General features: G+C 43.3%; 1 protein-coding gene across 3 annotated transcripts in view; it reads right to left on the reverse strand.

The window, feature by feature from the left end:
• Positions 1-17503, reverse strand: part of hibch (3-hydroxyisobutyryl-CoA hydrolase) — a 231163-nt gene that overhangs the window by 82947 nt on the left and 130713 nt on the right. For all 3 annotated transcript variants that reach the window (XM_070875870.1, XM_070875871.1, XM_070875872.1), the window contains exon 7: positions 2922-3000. In XM_070875870.1, coding sequence (XP_070731971.1) covers positions 2922-3000 — 79 coding nt within the window. The remainder of the gene's footprint in view (positions 1-2921; positions 3001-17503) is intronic.

Here is a 17503-nt window from a genome sequence, read left to right on the forward strand (position 1 = left end):
GTAAATAGATTGGGGTCCCAGCACCGATCCCTGCAGCACCTCACTAGTTACTGGTTGCCAACCAGAGAATGAACCATTTATCCCGACTCTCTGTTTTCTGTTAGTTAGTGAATCCCCCATCCATGTTAATATATTACCCCCAACCCCGTGAACTTTTATCTTGTGCAGTAACCTTTTATCTGGCACCTTATCAAATACCTTCTGGAAGTCCAAATACACCACATCCACTGGTTCCCTTTTATCCACCCTGTTCGTTACATCCTCAAAGAACTCCAGCAAACTTGTCAAACATGACTTCCCCTTCATAAATCCATGCTGACTGTGACTGACTGAATTTTGCTTATCCAAATGCCCTGCTTCTGCTTCTTTAATAATGGACTCCAAAATGTTCCCAACCACAAATGTTAGGCTAACTGGTCTATAGTTGCCTGCTTTTTGTCTGTCTCCTTTTTTTAAATAGGGGCATTACATTTGTAGTTTTCCGTTTTCCAATCTGCTGGGACCTCCCCAGAATCCAGGGAATTTTGGTAAATTACAACCAATGCATCCACAATCCCTGCCGCTACTTCTCTTAAGACCCTAGGATGCAAGCCATCGGGTCCAGGGGATTTATCTGCCTTTAGTCCCATTATATTACTGAGTACCTTAGTGAATGTGATTGTGTTAAGTTCCTCCACCCCCTATAGCCCCTTGACTATCCACTATTGGAATATTGTTAGCGTCCTCTACCGTAAAGACTGATACAAAATATTTGTTCAGAGTTTCTGTCATCTCCACGTTCCCCTCCATGTTCCTACGAGTGCTCAGATTTTAAAATGCTGTTAAGTCAGTTAACAATCATAACTTCAGTATTATTTTCAAGTCCCACTTTTATGACATTAATATGGAGATTATGAATCAAGCAAAGTCACTGCTCTCTTATGGATATCCAATTCCTTGAGAATTTTAATGGCGGCAACATTTTTTGAACATGAGGTTTCCCCAAAAGGCAGACATCACCAGATCAAAATTTTTGCTTTAAATTAACCAATTTATAATCTGGTTTGTTATCCTCCCTATAATTCCATACCCCTTAACCTTCTCTAGTAATCTGTGTGGTACCTTGTCAAAGGCTTTCTTAAAATCCATGTATGCTACATCCAATTGCATGCGTACGGTAGCGTAATGATTAGGTTACTGGACTAGCAAAAAATAAAAAGCTGGTACCATAAAAGTGACCATGAAGCTGTCGGTTGCCATAGAAAGCCAACTGGTTCACTAATGATATTTAGAGAAGGTAAGCCAACTCGAGTCACTCCACGTGACATCAAAGGCTGAGTGCACTGGATACAGCAAAGGCTATAGGCCCGATAGTATCCGGCTGTTGTGCTGAAGACCTGTGCTCAAGAACTAGCCGTGCATAACTAAGCTCTTCCAGTACAACACTGGCATCTACCCGACAATGGAAAAGTGATGAAGGGAGCAGTCAACAATGCCAACAAAGCGGCACTTACTCAGCAATAACCTACTCACCGATGCACAGTTTAGGTTCCTCGACTTTTGGGGATAGACTGCCCACCAATATAAGTTCACAAACTCCCACAGCTACCTCCCACTCCAATGTGGAAAAGAGTCCCAGCTTCTCTAGTCTCTCCACGAAATTGATAGAAATTAATGGGTAGAGTATTGAGCCGGGGGGGGGTTAGAAATCGGGGAAGGTGTTCCCTACCCGCCGCATACACCCCAGCCGTCATTTTTATGGTAGCGGGTTGCATGGGATGTGTCCCCTTGTGGCGAAGCGGCACATTTCAGTATCATATTTAAATCAGGCTCCCACAGTGCAATTGGGAGCCTGATTTAAATTTAACAGCTGCTGGACGGATTTCCCGGGGCTCAGGAAACCAGGCAGCACAATGGAGGAGAGAGCAGCCAGCTCCAGCAGGTTAGCGCTTTTTAGAGCAGTCCTTGGGGCCAGGAGGAGCAGGAGTGTTACCCCCAGCCCCTCAAAGAAGCCTTTGGCCTCCCTTCTGCCGATCGCAGCCTCTTTTCACTGCTGCAATCAGACGACTCTCCAGCCCCTCCCCCCCCCCCCCCACCATGAAACAAATTTTCCCTCGCCATTGCCGGGCTCTCCCCAACCTCCAATAAGCCTCGATCCCTCCCTCCCTCCCTCGCATTGGCCGGGCCCTCTCAATCTTGCCGACTGCTGGGCGGGAAACAGAAAAAAATTATAATGTGTTCCTATGTTAACTTCAGCAGGACCCACACCACTCCAGAGTTCCCCCTCCCACTACTGCGCTTCCCCACACCCTCCCCGTAAGTCTCAGGACCTATGTCTCTGTTTATAACGCCTTTTTTTAAACCAGCCTTCTCAACTTGTCCTGCCACCTTCAAAGATTTGTGCATATACAACCAAGTCTACAGCTAGTGTATTATACAAGGGATCTGTTGAGTGCTGGTAGACCCTGTATGCTGAGCCTATTTGAGGGTTAGATATAAATAAATTGGTACAAAACCTTGTGACCATGATTCGCAGGGATGCGGCTACGAGGAATCACAGAAAAAACATGCAATATTGTCCATCTATGATCCAGGGGAAGAGTTCCAGCCTGGGTCAGGGTACGTTTTTGCCAGCATACTGAATCTCACATTAAATGCCTGTGTATTTGGAGATTTGATACAGCAATGTTCCTTCTGCCAATTTGTCAGTCTTCCTCACAGTACCCATGAACAAAACCACAAGAGATTGACTAGTATTTTACAGAACAGATCCATTCCTGGATGAATAAATACAACATTTACAGAAGAATACACCTGCAAGAACTATAAGTTACAAATGTAAGTGCTTCTGGAACTTTCAAAATATATTTTAGTAAAACATTTTCATGAGCACACAGAAATCTCTAACATGTTAAACACTGTGAGCAGATTCCTAGTTTTACCTATTCCTGTCTCTGGCATAGCAAATAGCGTTTTCTCTGTTGCCACCCGGAAGTGCCCATGCACTGACAAGCCAACACCCTGGAAAAAAAGTGCAAAAAGTAATTAATGGCAACAATAAGTACAATGCAAACCAAATTGTGGCCTCTGTATCAAGAATGTTACTCTACCACATCAAAACATTTATTTATTCTGCAGTTAATATATTATCAGTTTTTTTGCCCCCTTTAACTCTCGCCTCCTGAAGGCAGCAACTACTGCTTTAATGCACTTCAAAGGCGGCAAGGAGTGCATTCCAGCAACTCTTCAGTAGATTGACCAATTCTTCTTTGGAGCCTGAACAGCTAGGGATCTTTGACCATATACTGCCAGATAGAGTAGTAGAGATCAAATCCCTGTAATTACTTAAGAAACAATCGGATGCAGAAGTGGCACGCGGGGATGGGGTTAAGGGGATGGTGGAGTCTCTAGTGTCTAGACGAACTAAGATGGGCCAAATGTCCTCCTCATCCATAAGTACCCTGCATTCCTGTGAACCTTGTTGCATCCTTCTACTTTTTTGCGCAGGGACACAAAGACCAACACTAATGCCCCATTTTCACAGCAGCTGAAAGTGGCTAATTAAGCACCTTAAATCCTCAGAACATGCCAAAGCACTTTACTAACAGTGAAATATTTTTGAAGCGGAATTACTATTGTTATGTGGGTAAGGACAGAAGCCAATTTGCACACAGCAAGGTTCCACAAACAACAAATGAATGAATGAACGACCGGTTAATCTGATTTTGATGGTGCTGATTGAGGGATGAATATTGGTTGTGACAGAGAGAACTCCCTGCTTTTCTTCAAATGGTGCCATTGGATCTTTACCCACCTGTCCAGGTGGACGAGGCCTCGGTAACATTTCATCTGAAAGACAGCATCTCTAACAATGCAGCACTTACTCAGTGATGCACTGAAACACCTGCATCACGATAAGGTGGCCAGTTTAAATTCAATTTGCTTTTGATGTTTTCTCCTGTATTTAAAGACAGGGAGGAATTTCTTTACTCGTGCTGTCTCATCAGGTTTTGTCATAAGTTTTATTTCTTTAATCCGGAGAGATTTATGATGATTTAACGGCAGCATTTTAAAATTCAGTCGCAGTTAATCAGGACACCTTCATCATCCTAATGAACTGAAATAACAGACTATTCCATCTGTGACCTTTCCAGTGCAGCAGCATTTTTGTCAGCGGTGAGACTCAACTGCCTGGGTGCCAGTAGCGCAGTCGAGTCTCACAACTGACTGAATTTGGGATACAGACAAAACTCCCTGCTCTTCTTCAAATGGTGCCGAGTTGGGAAGACATGAAATAAAACGTTCAGCTGCAAGACTCAGCTGTCCTACCAGCTCGCAAAAGAGCAATCTCACCTCCTATTGAAACGTCATCCGATTGTGTCATCTTACCAGTGGTCGGTCTATCGGAAATCATCAAGTTCCCAGTGGGTGGTCCTGCTTGCCTGTATCCCAACTGTCTTCTACTGCAGACTAGTGACACCCACATTTGGTATTCGAGAAACTGATCTGACTAAAATAAGTGACATAACTACACAAAAATAGTTTACATTATTTCTGCTGTTGATATAATCTCATTATTAGCTACCTTTAAAGTAGGATTGACTTACTTGGGTTTTGTAGGGCTTCATTACAATGCTTTACCTAATGGGAACCTTGAACACTGCTTAACAAAATAAAATATTTGGAACTTACTGTGGGAGTGCTGCACTGTCAGAGGTGCAGTCTTTTGGATGAGATGTTAAACTGAAGCCCTGTTTGCTCTTTTAGGTGAACATAAAAGATCCCATTGCACCATTTCTAAGAAGCGCAGGAGGAGTTATATCTGGTGTCCTGGCCAATATTTATCCCTCAATCAACATCACTAAAACAGATTATCTGGTCATGATCACATTGCTGTGTGCAAACTGGCACCTACATTACAATAGTGACTACACTTTAAAAGTACCGCTTTGGCTGTAAAGTGCTTTGGGACATCCTGAGGTTGTGAAAGGCACTATATAAATGCAAGTTTTTTCTTTCTTTAAATTATTAACACAGGAACATCTTGCCTCCCCAATTTTGTCCTGTGAATATACAAGAGTCTGCTGAGTGGTTGTTCCATGAGGTGTCAGGAGATCTCCACTATCTCACCCAAGGGGTTAATTTTCATATCTAAGCCTAGATCATGATTGCAGGTCATTCACCCATTGGATTATGATGGAGGAAGTAGAATGGGGGTAGGAAAGAACGAGGGAGGGAGGGAAAAGGAAAAGAAACAACATGAAAGCTGAGCCCGATCCTGTCCTCAATGCTCATATACACACACAGGTATATGTGAGAGTGCACACACTCCAGCAGGGGTCATAGAATAATGATCTCAATTCTTCCACACTCCAGTTAAGACTTTTTGCAACCTACGGGCCTCCACTACCCTAACACAGTGCAAACTAAGAATTGAACCTGGTTCATAGGCTCATTACCTTACCAGGCAATGTATTTGGCCACTAAATCATTGGGTGAGGGTAGGTCAAATACTTTCAAGCTTCCTTTCATTATTTTGAAAATAAACATTAATAAATGAACATTCAAGAATCTAAGAGTGGAACTCCAACAAAATGTCAATTGATTATAGATTGCACAATTATAGCAACAATTCAGATATAAAAGCCAGGAGAGCCTGATGTTTCTGAAAAATAATGAGCAGTGAATTTGTGCAATTTTGTAGAATCTCAATCTATTATCCATCAATCACCTGAAATGTGGACTCCATAATATAGATGAGCCAACAGAAATGGCTAAAAGACACCCCAGACAGATTTTCCAGATAAAGCACAAGAAAATGGCACCAATATTACTCAGGTGCACATTCCTAAATGTCCTCCTTCTTTTCCAATAAATATGTTTAGTTTGTGAGTTCACATGAATTTTAAAGTTTTGTTACTAGTCACTACTTTTGATAACTTGTCAGATTGTTTAAGAGTAATCATAACATGGGTTAGGCTTGCATATCAAGATCAGCATTACCACTGTTGCAAATAAATGACCTTCAAGCATTTATATTATTAGAAGATAAATCTTGTGAAAACAGAACCAATTGCACTGTTTGATCATAGACTATGGTTTAATAGGTAGCAGATTATATTTGGTACTGTGGAGCAATTGAAGAAAGTAGTGCCTTACACAGGATATCTGTAAAGTAGACATTGCAGAAGTATTCCTTTGGAGCTTAAACAGTAATACTACTTGTGCTAGAAGGAAAATAAACCAGCCACCCCAGTACAATGATTACCACAGTGACCTTTACTCTAGGAAGGAGAAGATCATCAATTTGTGACAAAGCAAACATCATGGTGGTTCAAATCAGAGAGATTAATGCCAACAGCAGCTGACACCTTAATTTAAATGGAAAAGTCCAACGTGAACAAAAGCACACTGCAATTTTTCTGAAGCTGTTTTTAAATTCAATTGAAAATGTAGTCTGGACTCTAATTGTTTCTGCTGTCAAATTTAATACATCTGCAGTCCAAATTGGCTTAAAAAAAAAAGAGAAACTGCAGAAGAGTGCATGAACATAGACAATTTAGAAATCACTGGTCACTGAAAAGGCAACATTCTTTTTTTAAAAATTAGTTATAGAACATACTACAGGATTCAACACAGAAGCTACCATATAACATTGATTTGTTGTTGCAACTCGGAACAGGGTGAACCATGCAGGCTTCATGCAAATGATGCCTCGTCATCTTTTTAAAAAACTTTAGGACCATTTTCACATCATTAATGTTAGTGAAGAGCTCTCGCTAACCATATTCTGCACAATTCTGAATGCAACTATGCACCATGCATGCACAGATATATGCACAGAGGATCACTTTGCCTCAGGATAGAATAGTGCTCATCTGGTAGGATAGCTCGATGTTGTGCTTCACTGGTCTAAAGCAGTTCTGGTGTTAAACTGCTACCTGCAGTTTAAAAGGCGTCATAAGAAGTCAGGGCAATGAAGTTGGCCCATCAAAACCAATCTTTAATTGGCTGCCAACATGTATACTCATCAAGATTCTTATCCTCTTGAAGGAGAATTGTCAGAATAGTTACTCAAACATAGATCTCCTGGTTAGGAGTCCATGGCTATAATGTAGTCGTTTCTGGAACGGTAGCACACTACATTCAGTGCTCTATGATTGTTTATCAGTTGGATTACCATGGTCAGTGCAAGCTTCACCTCCAGTTCATTTGATCACATGTATCTTTCACTTGCAAGAATCACAGCAAAAATAAAATTGTATAACACAAACTAGATGTAGAAGGCATATCGTATCATATTAGGTACATCCATGCTACTATGTAAAGGTTCAGCCAGAAGATACTATGGGCTCAATTTTCAGCACCAATGGACGCCGTTTTTGGCATCCGCTGATTTTTTTTTGAGCAATCTTGATTTTGCAACTTTCCTCAAAGTTTGTACGCCGGCGGCAACTGTCAGCGTGGATTTTTTGCCGCAGGTCTAGGTGAAAACTGATTTCCGTGCCATTTTTGTCAATTTAAGCGACTTTCCCCAACACCAATTTTTTTTTTTTAAAAAGGACGCCGCAGAATTGCCTTAAGTACCAATCAGAAAAACCCTACGTTAAGTTAAGGAAATCGGCGCTCAGGTCTGTATCGGAGCTGTTTCTTTGCAGTTTAGTCTTGTTCATAAAATTAGTTTATAATGATTATGTTTAGTACGTTCCTTGCATCTCTTTACGTTAAAGATTACTTACTTGTTCTGGTGCTGGCCTCCGCTCCTGGCTCCAGTTCAATCCCAGGCCAATTGGCCCCCCGGCTGCAATCCCAGGCCGAAAGGACCCCGCTCCCGGCCCCACTTCAATCCCGGCCCGATTGGCCCTCCCGCGCTTCAATCCCGGGCTAATTGACCTTCCCTCCCACCCACCCCCGGTCCTGCTGCAATCCTGGGCAATCCACTCCCTCCGCTCCCCTGCCGCTGCAAGCCCTGGCCATGGAAATTCAGCTCGCAGGTAGGTGGAGCTTCAGCCCTCTGTGTCTCTTGTTACCCTGGCAACCTCCCTCGGTCTGTCTCTCATTACCCTGGCGCAGACTTGAAGCTCCACCTCAGATTTAACTTCAGGTATCACAGCGCCAAAATTAAATTTTACTTTGGACAAAGTTCCAACTTTTTTTTTTCAGCGCAATTGGGAAAAAAAAATCGTCCATTAATCCTCCTGGGTGGCAAAAATCGGCAGAGAGGAAAATTGAACCCTATGTACCCACCTGTATTAAACAGAAATTCCTACATATCAGATCTTTTCATAACATTGCCGTAGATGGTAGGACAGATAGCATTATTCAACATATTGCATCCAGTTCACTCTTCTCAAACATAATCAATTTAAACTCATCTTTAAATTCCTCCAAGACCATGCCCCACCCTATCCCTGCAACCTCATCCTTATATTCTTTCTCCACCCCTTCGCCATGCTAAGAAATAGGAGCAGGCGTAGACCATACGGTCCCTCGAGCCTGCTCCGCCATTTAATACGATCATGGCTGATCTGATCATCGACTTAGGTATACTTCCCTGCCCGCTCCCCATAACCCCTTATCGGTTAAGAAACTGTCTATTTCTGTCGTAAATTTATTTAATGTCCCAGCTTCCAGAGCTCTCCGAGGCAGCGAATTCCAGAGATTTACAACCCACAGAGATGAAATTCCTCCTCATCTCAGTTTTAAATGGGTGGCCCCTTATTCTAAGATTATGCCCCCTAGTTCTAGTCTCCCCCATCAGTGGAAACATCCTCTCTGCATCCACCTTGTCAAGCCCCCTCAAAATCTTATACGTTTCAATATACTCATTCTTCTGAATTTCAATGAGTAAAGGCCCAACCTACTCAATCTTTCCTCATGTCAACCCCCTCATCTCCAGAATCAACCTTGTGAACCTTCTCTGAACAGCCTCCAAAGCAAGTATATCCTTTCGTAAATATGGAAACCAAAACTGCACGCAGTATTCCAGGTGTGGCCTCACCAATACCCTGTACAACTGTAGCAAGACTTCTCTGCTTTTATACTCCATCCTCCTTGCAATAAAGGCCAAGATTCCACTAGCCTTCCTGATCACTTGCTGTACCTGCATACTATCCTTTTGTGTTTCATGCACAAGTACCCCCAGGTCCCGCTGTACTGCAATCTTTCTCCATTTAAATAATAATTTGCTCTTTGATTTTTTTCTGCCAAAATGCATGACCTTACACTTTTCAACATTATACTCCATCTGCCAAATTTTTGCCCACTCACTTAGCCTCTCTATGACCTTTTGCAGATTTTGTGTGTCCTCTTCACACATTACTTTTCCTCCCATCTTTGTATCATCAATAAACTTGGCTACGTTACACTCAGTCCCTTCTTCCAAGTCGTTTATATAGATTGTAAATGGTTGAGGTCCCAGCACTGATCCCTGCGGCACCCCACTAGTTACCGATTGCCAACCAGAGAATGAACCATTTATCTCTACTCTCTGTTTTCTGTTATTTAGGCAATCCTCTATGCATGCTAATATATTACCCCCAACCCTGTGAACTTTTATCAACCACAGATGTTAGGCTAACTGGTCTATAGTTTACTGCTTTTTGCCTGCTTCCTTTTTTAATAGGGGCATTACATTTGCACTTTTCCAATTTGCTGGAACCTCCCCAGAGTCCAGGGAATTTTGGTAAATTACAACCAATGCATCCACAATCCCTGCCGCTCCTTCTCTTAAGACCCTAGGATGAAAGCCATCAGGTCCAGGGGATTTATCTGCCTTTAGTCCCATTATCTTACTGAGTACCACCTCCTTAGTGATTGTGATTGTGTTAAGTTCCTTCCCCCTATAGCCCCTTGACTATCCACTGTTGCAATATTGTTAGTGTCCTCTACCATAAAGACTGATACAAAATATTTGTTCAGAGTTTCTGCCATCTCCATGTTCCCCATTACTAATTCCCCGGTCTCGTCCTCTAAGGGACCAACATTTACTTTAGCCACTCTTCTTTTTTATATATCTATAGAAACTCTTGCTATCTGTTTTTATATTTCATGCTCGTTTACTTTCATAGTCTATCTTCCCTTTCTTAATCATTTTTTTAGTCATTCTTTGCTGGCTTTCAAAATATCATCAATGTGCCCTTTAAGCTGCATGCGTGCGCGCCACGCAGCAATCGAGAAGGTACCGCACAGGCTGCTCACAAGCTATTTCCTCTAAGATACCACGGCCCTGCAGGTATCACACCTCAAATTTATTTTAAGAGGGAATATTGCTTATCACGCTATTAAAAATTCACTTACACTTGAAATCACAAGCCGCAACTTTTTCTGCCCTGGGGAACTAGTAGGTAAGTATTTCAACCTGTGTGTATTTTAATGCCGAGTCTCATCGTAGTGAAGCCTTTAAAGCAGTAGGGCAACTCAGACAGCAACTTCTTAGGCTGTGGATTCTGAATCAGTGATATTCAAGGCTGAGATAGATAGATTTTTGGACATTAGGGGAATCAAGGGATATAGAGATCGGGCGGGAAAGTAGAGTTGAGGTCGAAGATCAGCCATCATCTTATTAAATGGTGGAGCAGGCTCGAAGGGCCGTACGGCCTACTCCTGTTCCTAATTTGCATTTTATGTCCTTATATTTCCAAATTTAACTCCACATGTGCGGATGCCAGAAGGTGCTTTCTGATTTACTCCATAATAACAGTGAATGCTGATAGCCTCATGTTATTCCTACTAGAAATGTCGGGCCATTTATAAAAATCTATTACACTGTTTAAAGGCGACAAATTTCATTCACCGAGGGAAAGCACTAAAAGTGGATATCATAGATGTTCTGACAAAGCTTGTGTCACAAACAATGATTCACAACTAGCAGAAACTGTCAAGGAATTGTTTTAAGATTACTATTTTGGTTCAGTTTTTGAAAACAGAGTTTAGATCCTAAAGGCTGGCAGCTACACTATTATTACTTTTACACCCTTGAGATAAGCAAATCGCTTTTTTATTGTTTGTTCATAACAGCTTAGTAACGAAGAAATAAAATATTCCTTGAAAAAAAATCTTTTTTTTGCTTCTGGTATCAGTAAGTCAGGAACCTTACAGCAATATTTCCAACGGCAGTTTTATCTGGACAAGGACTGTGTCAATTCTTAAACCTCTGCATTTGTCCCAATAAAATGACCTTGATGATAGCAGAGCCTTCTTGCTTTTTACACACAATAATCTCAAATGTTTCAGATCAGACTACATAATAGCTAGCTCTGACCTGTGCTCCTTCCTATCGTGCTACAGTTTCACTGGTTCTTGCGACAGGCGGTAAAGACATTTTTGTATACGCTACTTCACTGAAAAATGCCTGCCTTGCTAATGTCACCTACATCCTGAGAATGAATTTTTTTTAAACTCTGCTTTCTATATATTAACATTATAAGTGTTGGTCAGATATGGGGGAAATGCTATTTCATCCTAATTCTAGGAAATTGTGTCAATTACCAAACACCAGATATTGCATCTTAAAAAAGGAACTTTTGTTTGGGAAAATGATGCACATAAAAATAACAAATTATCTGCCTTCATTGACACCGCTGAGACAAATCAATGTTAAATGATACAGAACAGATATGCAAATGAAAAATTAAATATTGTCACACTTGGAAAAAAATAATTCACGTCAGAATGTGAAAAAGAACAAAAACAACAACTTGTATTTATATAGCATCTTTAACGTAGCAAAATGACGCTCGGCACTTCACAGGATCATTATCAAACAAAATTTGACACCGAGCCACATATGGAGACACTGAGCCAAAAGTTGCTAGCTGAACAACGGTGAGTTTAATCCGTATGCCGTTATTACTGTGTAAATAACCCAGCAATTTATGGCGAAGAAGAGATACCCCGTGAGTTGCGAATCGCCGCAAATTACTGGATGACTCGTGCCGATCCGTCATTAGTCTCGTGAAAGCTGTAGCTTGCCATCAATCTTCCGTGAGCATCAAGAAATCTCTGCATTTGTGCATTCATTATGAATTAAACTTGCCGCAGAAAGTTAGGGCTGGTTCTCAACAGTATAAGGATCCATTTAATGCTTAGATTTATGTTCCTGCAGCGACAATCAGCCTCTCCAGCCCAGAAAGGAAACAATTGAAACTGTGGAATCCCATTCCTGCAGGCGGTAAATTGTACTTGGAGATTTAATTTAAAAATTGTTTTACTTACTTTTCCTTTGTCGTTTTTTTTCTCTCTCTCTTAATCCAATCATTCTTTCCCTCTCTTTATTTCTCTTTTTGTTCCTAATTTGACTCTAATTCACCCTATTTACTTCTCTGTCGTTCCTGTTTCTTTCTCAATCCTTAAATCTCATTGGTTAAGGAGCTAGATTGTTGGTCCCATTGTTCACCAAGCTCCCAGATGCTTCGTTGATCTTACTCTTAAGCTCGCACTTCCAACAATTTGCTGCCTAAAAACTTTGAGCTGAAGGGTGAGGGAAAATGTGTAACGAACAAGATGCCCCACTCCCGCAAATTCTGGGCCATTAGGACTGGTGATCAAAAGCTTAGTCAAAGAGGTAGGTTTTAAGGAGGGTCTTAAAGGAAGAGAGAATGGTAGAGAGGTTTAGGAAGGGAATTCCAGAGCTGAGGGTCGAGGCAGCTGAAGGCATGGCTACCAATGGTGGAGTGAAGGAAATCGGGGATCCACAAGGGGGAAGAGTTGGAGGAACGCAGAGTTCTCGGATGGTTGTAGGGCTGGAGGAGATTACAAAGATAGGGAGTGGGGAAGACCATGGAGAGATTTGAACACAAGGATGAGAATTTTAAATTTGAGGCAGGACTGGACCAGGAGCCAACATGGGTCAGCGAGCACAGGGGTGATGAGTGAATGGGACTTGGTGTGAGTTAGGATACAGGCAGCAGAATTTTGGATGAGCCAAGTTTGTGGAGGATGGAAGATGGGTGGCCAGCCTGGAGAGCAATGAAACAGTTGAGTCTGGACTATTCCTCTATCACTCTCCAATCATCTTTCCAATGTATTATTTAGTCTGTTTAGTGAGGTAATCTGAAACACTGCAATTAAAAAAATGTAACTGACCTGTAATGAAGGGATTTCAGTCAGAAAAAAGGTACCGTTTCAATTTTTAGGATTGTGTACAATTGTTTAGAATAATTCCACATGACGTCAGTAAAATTCACCAGATCACCAGAAAAAATATGCTACAATCTATCCTTTAATTCAGCCATTTCATTGTCATTGCTTATGGATGTGTTAGACACATACACATGGCTACGGATTAGTACTGTCTTGATTAACAATTAACAATTAACAGGTGTAACAATATATAGTTCAATAATACCTAGATTCGTACAAAACTGTTGACTCTGAAGTTTCCTCTCTAATGACTGTTAAGTAGGATTGTATTAGCCATTTTTGCAAACAGCAAGATTCCATAAATGGGAATGATCTGTTTTTTCAGTCCTAGTTGAGTGAGGAAATTTTGCTACCACAACAGAAGAAATCAATTCCCTTCTTCAAACAGTGTCACAAGATAGTTTTACATTCACCTAAACTACTGGAACAGGCAGACAGGTCTAATGTCTCTTCGAAGGACAGCACCACTAACGATGCAGCACTCCCATTGTACCACTCTAGACTGTAAGAATAGTGAGGGCAATGGGGTTGACGTGGTGTACATGGACTTACAGAAGGCATTTGATAAAGTGTCACAAAATAGGCTTGTTAGCAAAGTTGAAGCCCATGGAATAAAAGGGACAGTAGCAGCATGGATACGAAATTGTCTAAGTGCCAGGAAACAGAGTAGTGGTCAACGGTTGTTTTTTTGGACTGGAGGAAGGTATACAGTGGTGTTCCCTAGGCGTCGGTACTAGGACCATTGCTTTTCTTGATATAGATTAATGACTTAGACTTGGGTGTAGAGGGCACAAGTTCAAAATTTGCAGATGACACAAAACTTGGAAGTTATAGTGAACAGTGGAGGAGGATAGTGATAGACTTCAAGAGGACATAGGTAGGCTGGTGGAATGGGCAGACATGTGGCAGATGAAATTTAACGCAGAAAAGTGCAAATCCATTTTTGTAGGAAGGACGGGGAGAGGCAATATAAACTCAAGGGTACAATTCTGAAGTGGGTGCATGAACAGAGAGACCTAGGGGTATATGTGCACAAATCGTTGAAGATGACAGGGCAGGTTGAGAAAATGGTTAAAAAAGCATATGAGATCCTGGGCTTCATAAATAGAGGCATAGTGTACAAAAGCAAGGAAGTTATAAAACACTGGTTCAGCCTCAACTGGAGTATTGTGTTCAAGTCTGGGCACTGGACTTTAGGAACGATTGAAGGCCTTCGAGAGGGTGCAGAAAAGATTTACAAGAATGGTTCCAGGGACTTCGTGGATAGACTGGAGAAGCTGGGGTTGTTTTCCTTAAGAGTAGAGAAGGTTGAGCAGAAATTGGATAGAGGTGTTCAAAATCATGAGAGGTCTAGACAAAGTAGAAACTGTTCCCGTTGGTAGAAGGGTGGAGAACCAGAGGACACAGATTTAAGATGATTGGCAGAAGAACCAGAGGCAACAGAGGCATACGCAGCGAGTGGTTACGATCTGGAATGCACTGCTTGGAAGGGTGGGGGAAGGCAAATTTAATTGTGGCTTTCAAAAGGGAATTGGATAAGTGCCTGAAGGAAAAAAATGTGCAGGGCTACAGGGAAAGGGTGGAGGAGTGGGACTAGTTGAAGTGCTCTTGCAGAGAGCTGGCACAGGTTCGATGGGCTGAATGGCCTCCTCCTGTGCTGTAACTATTCTATGATTCTAAGGGGCCGATTTTGAGCACTTCACCCCCCCCCCCCCGCTGTCGCCGACTGTCGCCTAACTCCCGCCGACATTCCTCCTGCAGATCCACCCAGTGCCACTTTCGGGGTGGCCTGGAGCGGGCGGGAGGGGACCACCCACTGTCAGCGGACGGCCGAGTGGCGCAACTGACATCCCGCCCGCCGAGCTCCCAGATTCCCGTGGGCGGGAGTCAGCGGCAGAGCAGGGGTGGACTGCTGCGAGAAGGCTGGTCTGTCCCCGACTGTGAGTATGAAAAAACTGAAAAAAAGATAAGTGAACATTTTAATATTTGTTTTCAACAGCGACTTACCTGTAACTGGTCCCCTGAAAGTCTTCAGATACTTTTTAAATTTTTTGCTGTTTTTTTTTTCAGGTCTTGGACCCTCCGTGGGCCTGACTCCATCCTCGGCAGCACTTGGGCAGCAAGCGCCTCGGCCACTGAGAATGCGACCTCATGCCCGCTGCCGCCCAGATTGGTGGCGTACGTCTTCCATTTGCCGCCCGCCGACCTTCGAGGGACCTTCTTCCTGAATATCCGACCTAAAGTACCGTCCGATACCTCAGCGGCACTTTGGGCGGGCGGAGGCCTTACTGAAAATCGACCCTAAAGTACTTTCATTTGTTGCTCAACATTCACTCTCCTATATCATAGTTATTAAAACAAAAACTGTTTTAGAATTGCTGCAAAGAGACTGCTCTAATTGCTATAATGTGCCAATACAATTACAATTACACTGTATTCGTACAACTAAAATACAGTGAGTATTCGCACAATGTCTTCTGCATTCTTCTGTGCATGCGCACTGCGATGGCGGGCGGGGCCTAAACACCATCCTGCTCCGACCGGAACCGCACCTGCGCACGCGTACTGGAGGGCCCTTGTCCTCCCATCGCTAGCGACAGGCTGGCGGGCACAGGCCTGAGCAGTAGGCCAATCTGTGTGGCAGGATTATGGGCACAGGCCTGAGCTTCTAAGTGTGGGGACCAGAGCGGGGGAGGAGGAGGAGCTCGGAGGCGGGAGAGGGGAGAAGGGAACTTGCAGGGGGTTTGGAGAAGTCAAGAACTCGGAGTGGGGAGGAAATGGTCAGGAAGTCGGGGGGGGGGGCGGTGGATGGTCAGAAACTTTGGGCAGAGGGGGTGGGGATATGTCAGGAGACCGGGGTGGTGGTGGGGGAGGGCATGAGGATGGGGGTTAGAGAGAACAGTGAGGATGGGGAAAAATATGATCGAGGATGAGAACGAAAAGGTGATCCTGATGGGAAGACGGATCATGTTCTCCCCCCTCTATTAGACATGGATCACGTTCTTCCAACCTCATGAATTAGTGAATACTTTCTCGCACACTGAACAGGTTAACGGTCTATCCCGAGTGTGATCTCGCTGGTGTTTCACAATGCTGGATACACACTTTTTGACACTTTTGTGCAGATCGCCCAAAAATGGGCATTATTTCCGGCGTGGGCAGTAAAAATGGGTTTTCAGATTGCCGCCCATTCTCAAAGTCCCTAGTCTCCATTTTTGAAATTGGGCATTACCTCGAGCGATAAGAAATGGGCGTTAGCATTAAATCTCTCAGACCTTCTGCCGTTAAGTGTCGCCGTCCTTAGCAAAGGTAGGTGGTCAGGGGTTATCATTACATGCGCAGAAAAGAAGACAGAGAGGGAATTCATCGTCAGGGAGGCGGAGCGGGGAGATCGAGGAGGCCTACAAGAGACCCAACATCGGGGAACAGCGTCGGGAGTTCGTCGTCGGAGAGGCCAGCCAGTGCAGCGGCAGCAGGGAGAGAAGGCAAATAAGTAGAAAGAAATCGAAAGGTGACGTCACAGCCAAGGAGCTAAGTGATTGGTGAGTAGTTTTTCTTTTTCCTTTCTTTATCAGTAAGTAACCTTTTAGCATTGTTGTTGCCAAATTAAGTTAATCTAAGGGTTAAGTCAAGGCAGGAGAGCTCGGGCACGTGTTATGCTCCTCCTGTGCTATGTGGGAAGTCAGGACGCTTCCAGTCTCCCTGACGACTACATGTGCGGAAAATGCATCCGCCTGCAGCACCTGACAGACCGCATTGCGGCACTGGAGCTGCGGGTGGATTTACTCTGGGGCATCCGCGATGTTGTGGATGTCATGAATAGCACGTTTAGTGAGTTGGCCACGCCACAGGTAAAGCATACACAGCCAGATAGGGGATGTGTGACCTACAGGAAGAACAGTGGAAGGAAGGTAGTGCAGCGGTTCCTTGCAGTCATCCCCCTGCAAAACAGATACACCACTTTGGGTACTGTTGAGGGGGATGATTCATCAGGGGAGAGCAGCAGCAGCCAAGTTCATGGCACCGTGGGTGGTTCTGCTGCACAGGAGGGCAGGATAAAGAGTGGGAGAGCTATAGTGGTAGGGGATTCTATTGTAAGGGGAATAGATAGACATTTCTGCGGCCGCAACCAAGACTCCAGGATGGTATGTTGCCTCCCTGGTGCAAAGGTCAAGGATGTCTCTGTGCGGGTGCAGGACATTTTGAAGAGGGAGGGTGAACAGCCAGTTGTCATATGCATATAGGTACCAACAATGTAGGTAAAAAAACAGGATGAGGTCCTACAAGACGAATTTAGGGAGCTGGGAGCCAAATTAAAAAGTAGGACCTCAAAAGTAGTAATCTCAGGATTGCTACAAGTGCCACGTGCTAGTCAGAGTAG

The sequence above is a fragment of the Pristiophorus japonicus genome, chromosome 3, assembly GCF_044704955.1.
Source record: "Pristiophorus japonicus isolate sPriJap1 chromosome 3, sPriJap1.hap1, whole genome shotgun sequence".
Taxonomy (NCBI): Eukaryota; Metazoa; Chordata; class Chondrichthyes; family Pristiophoridae; genus Pristiophorus; species Pristiophorus japonicus.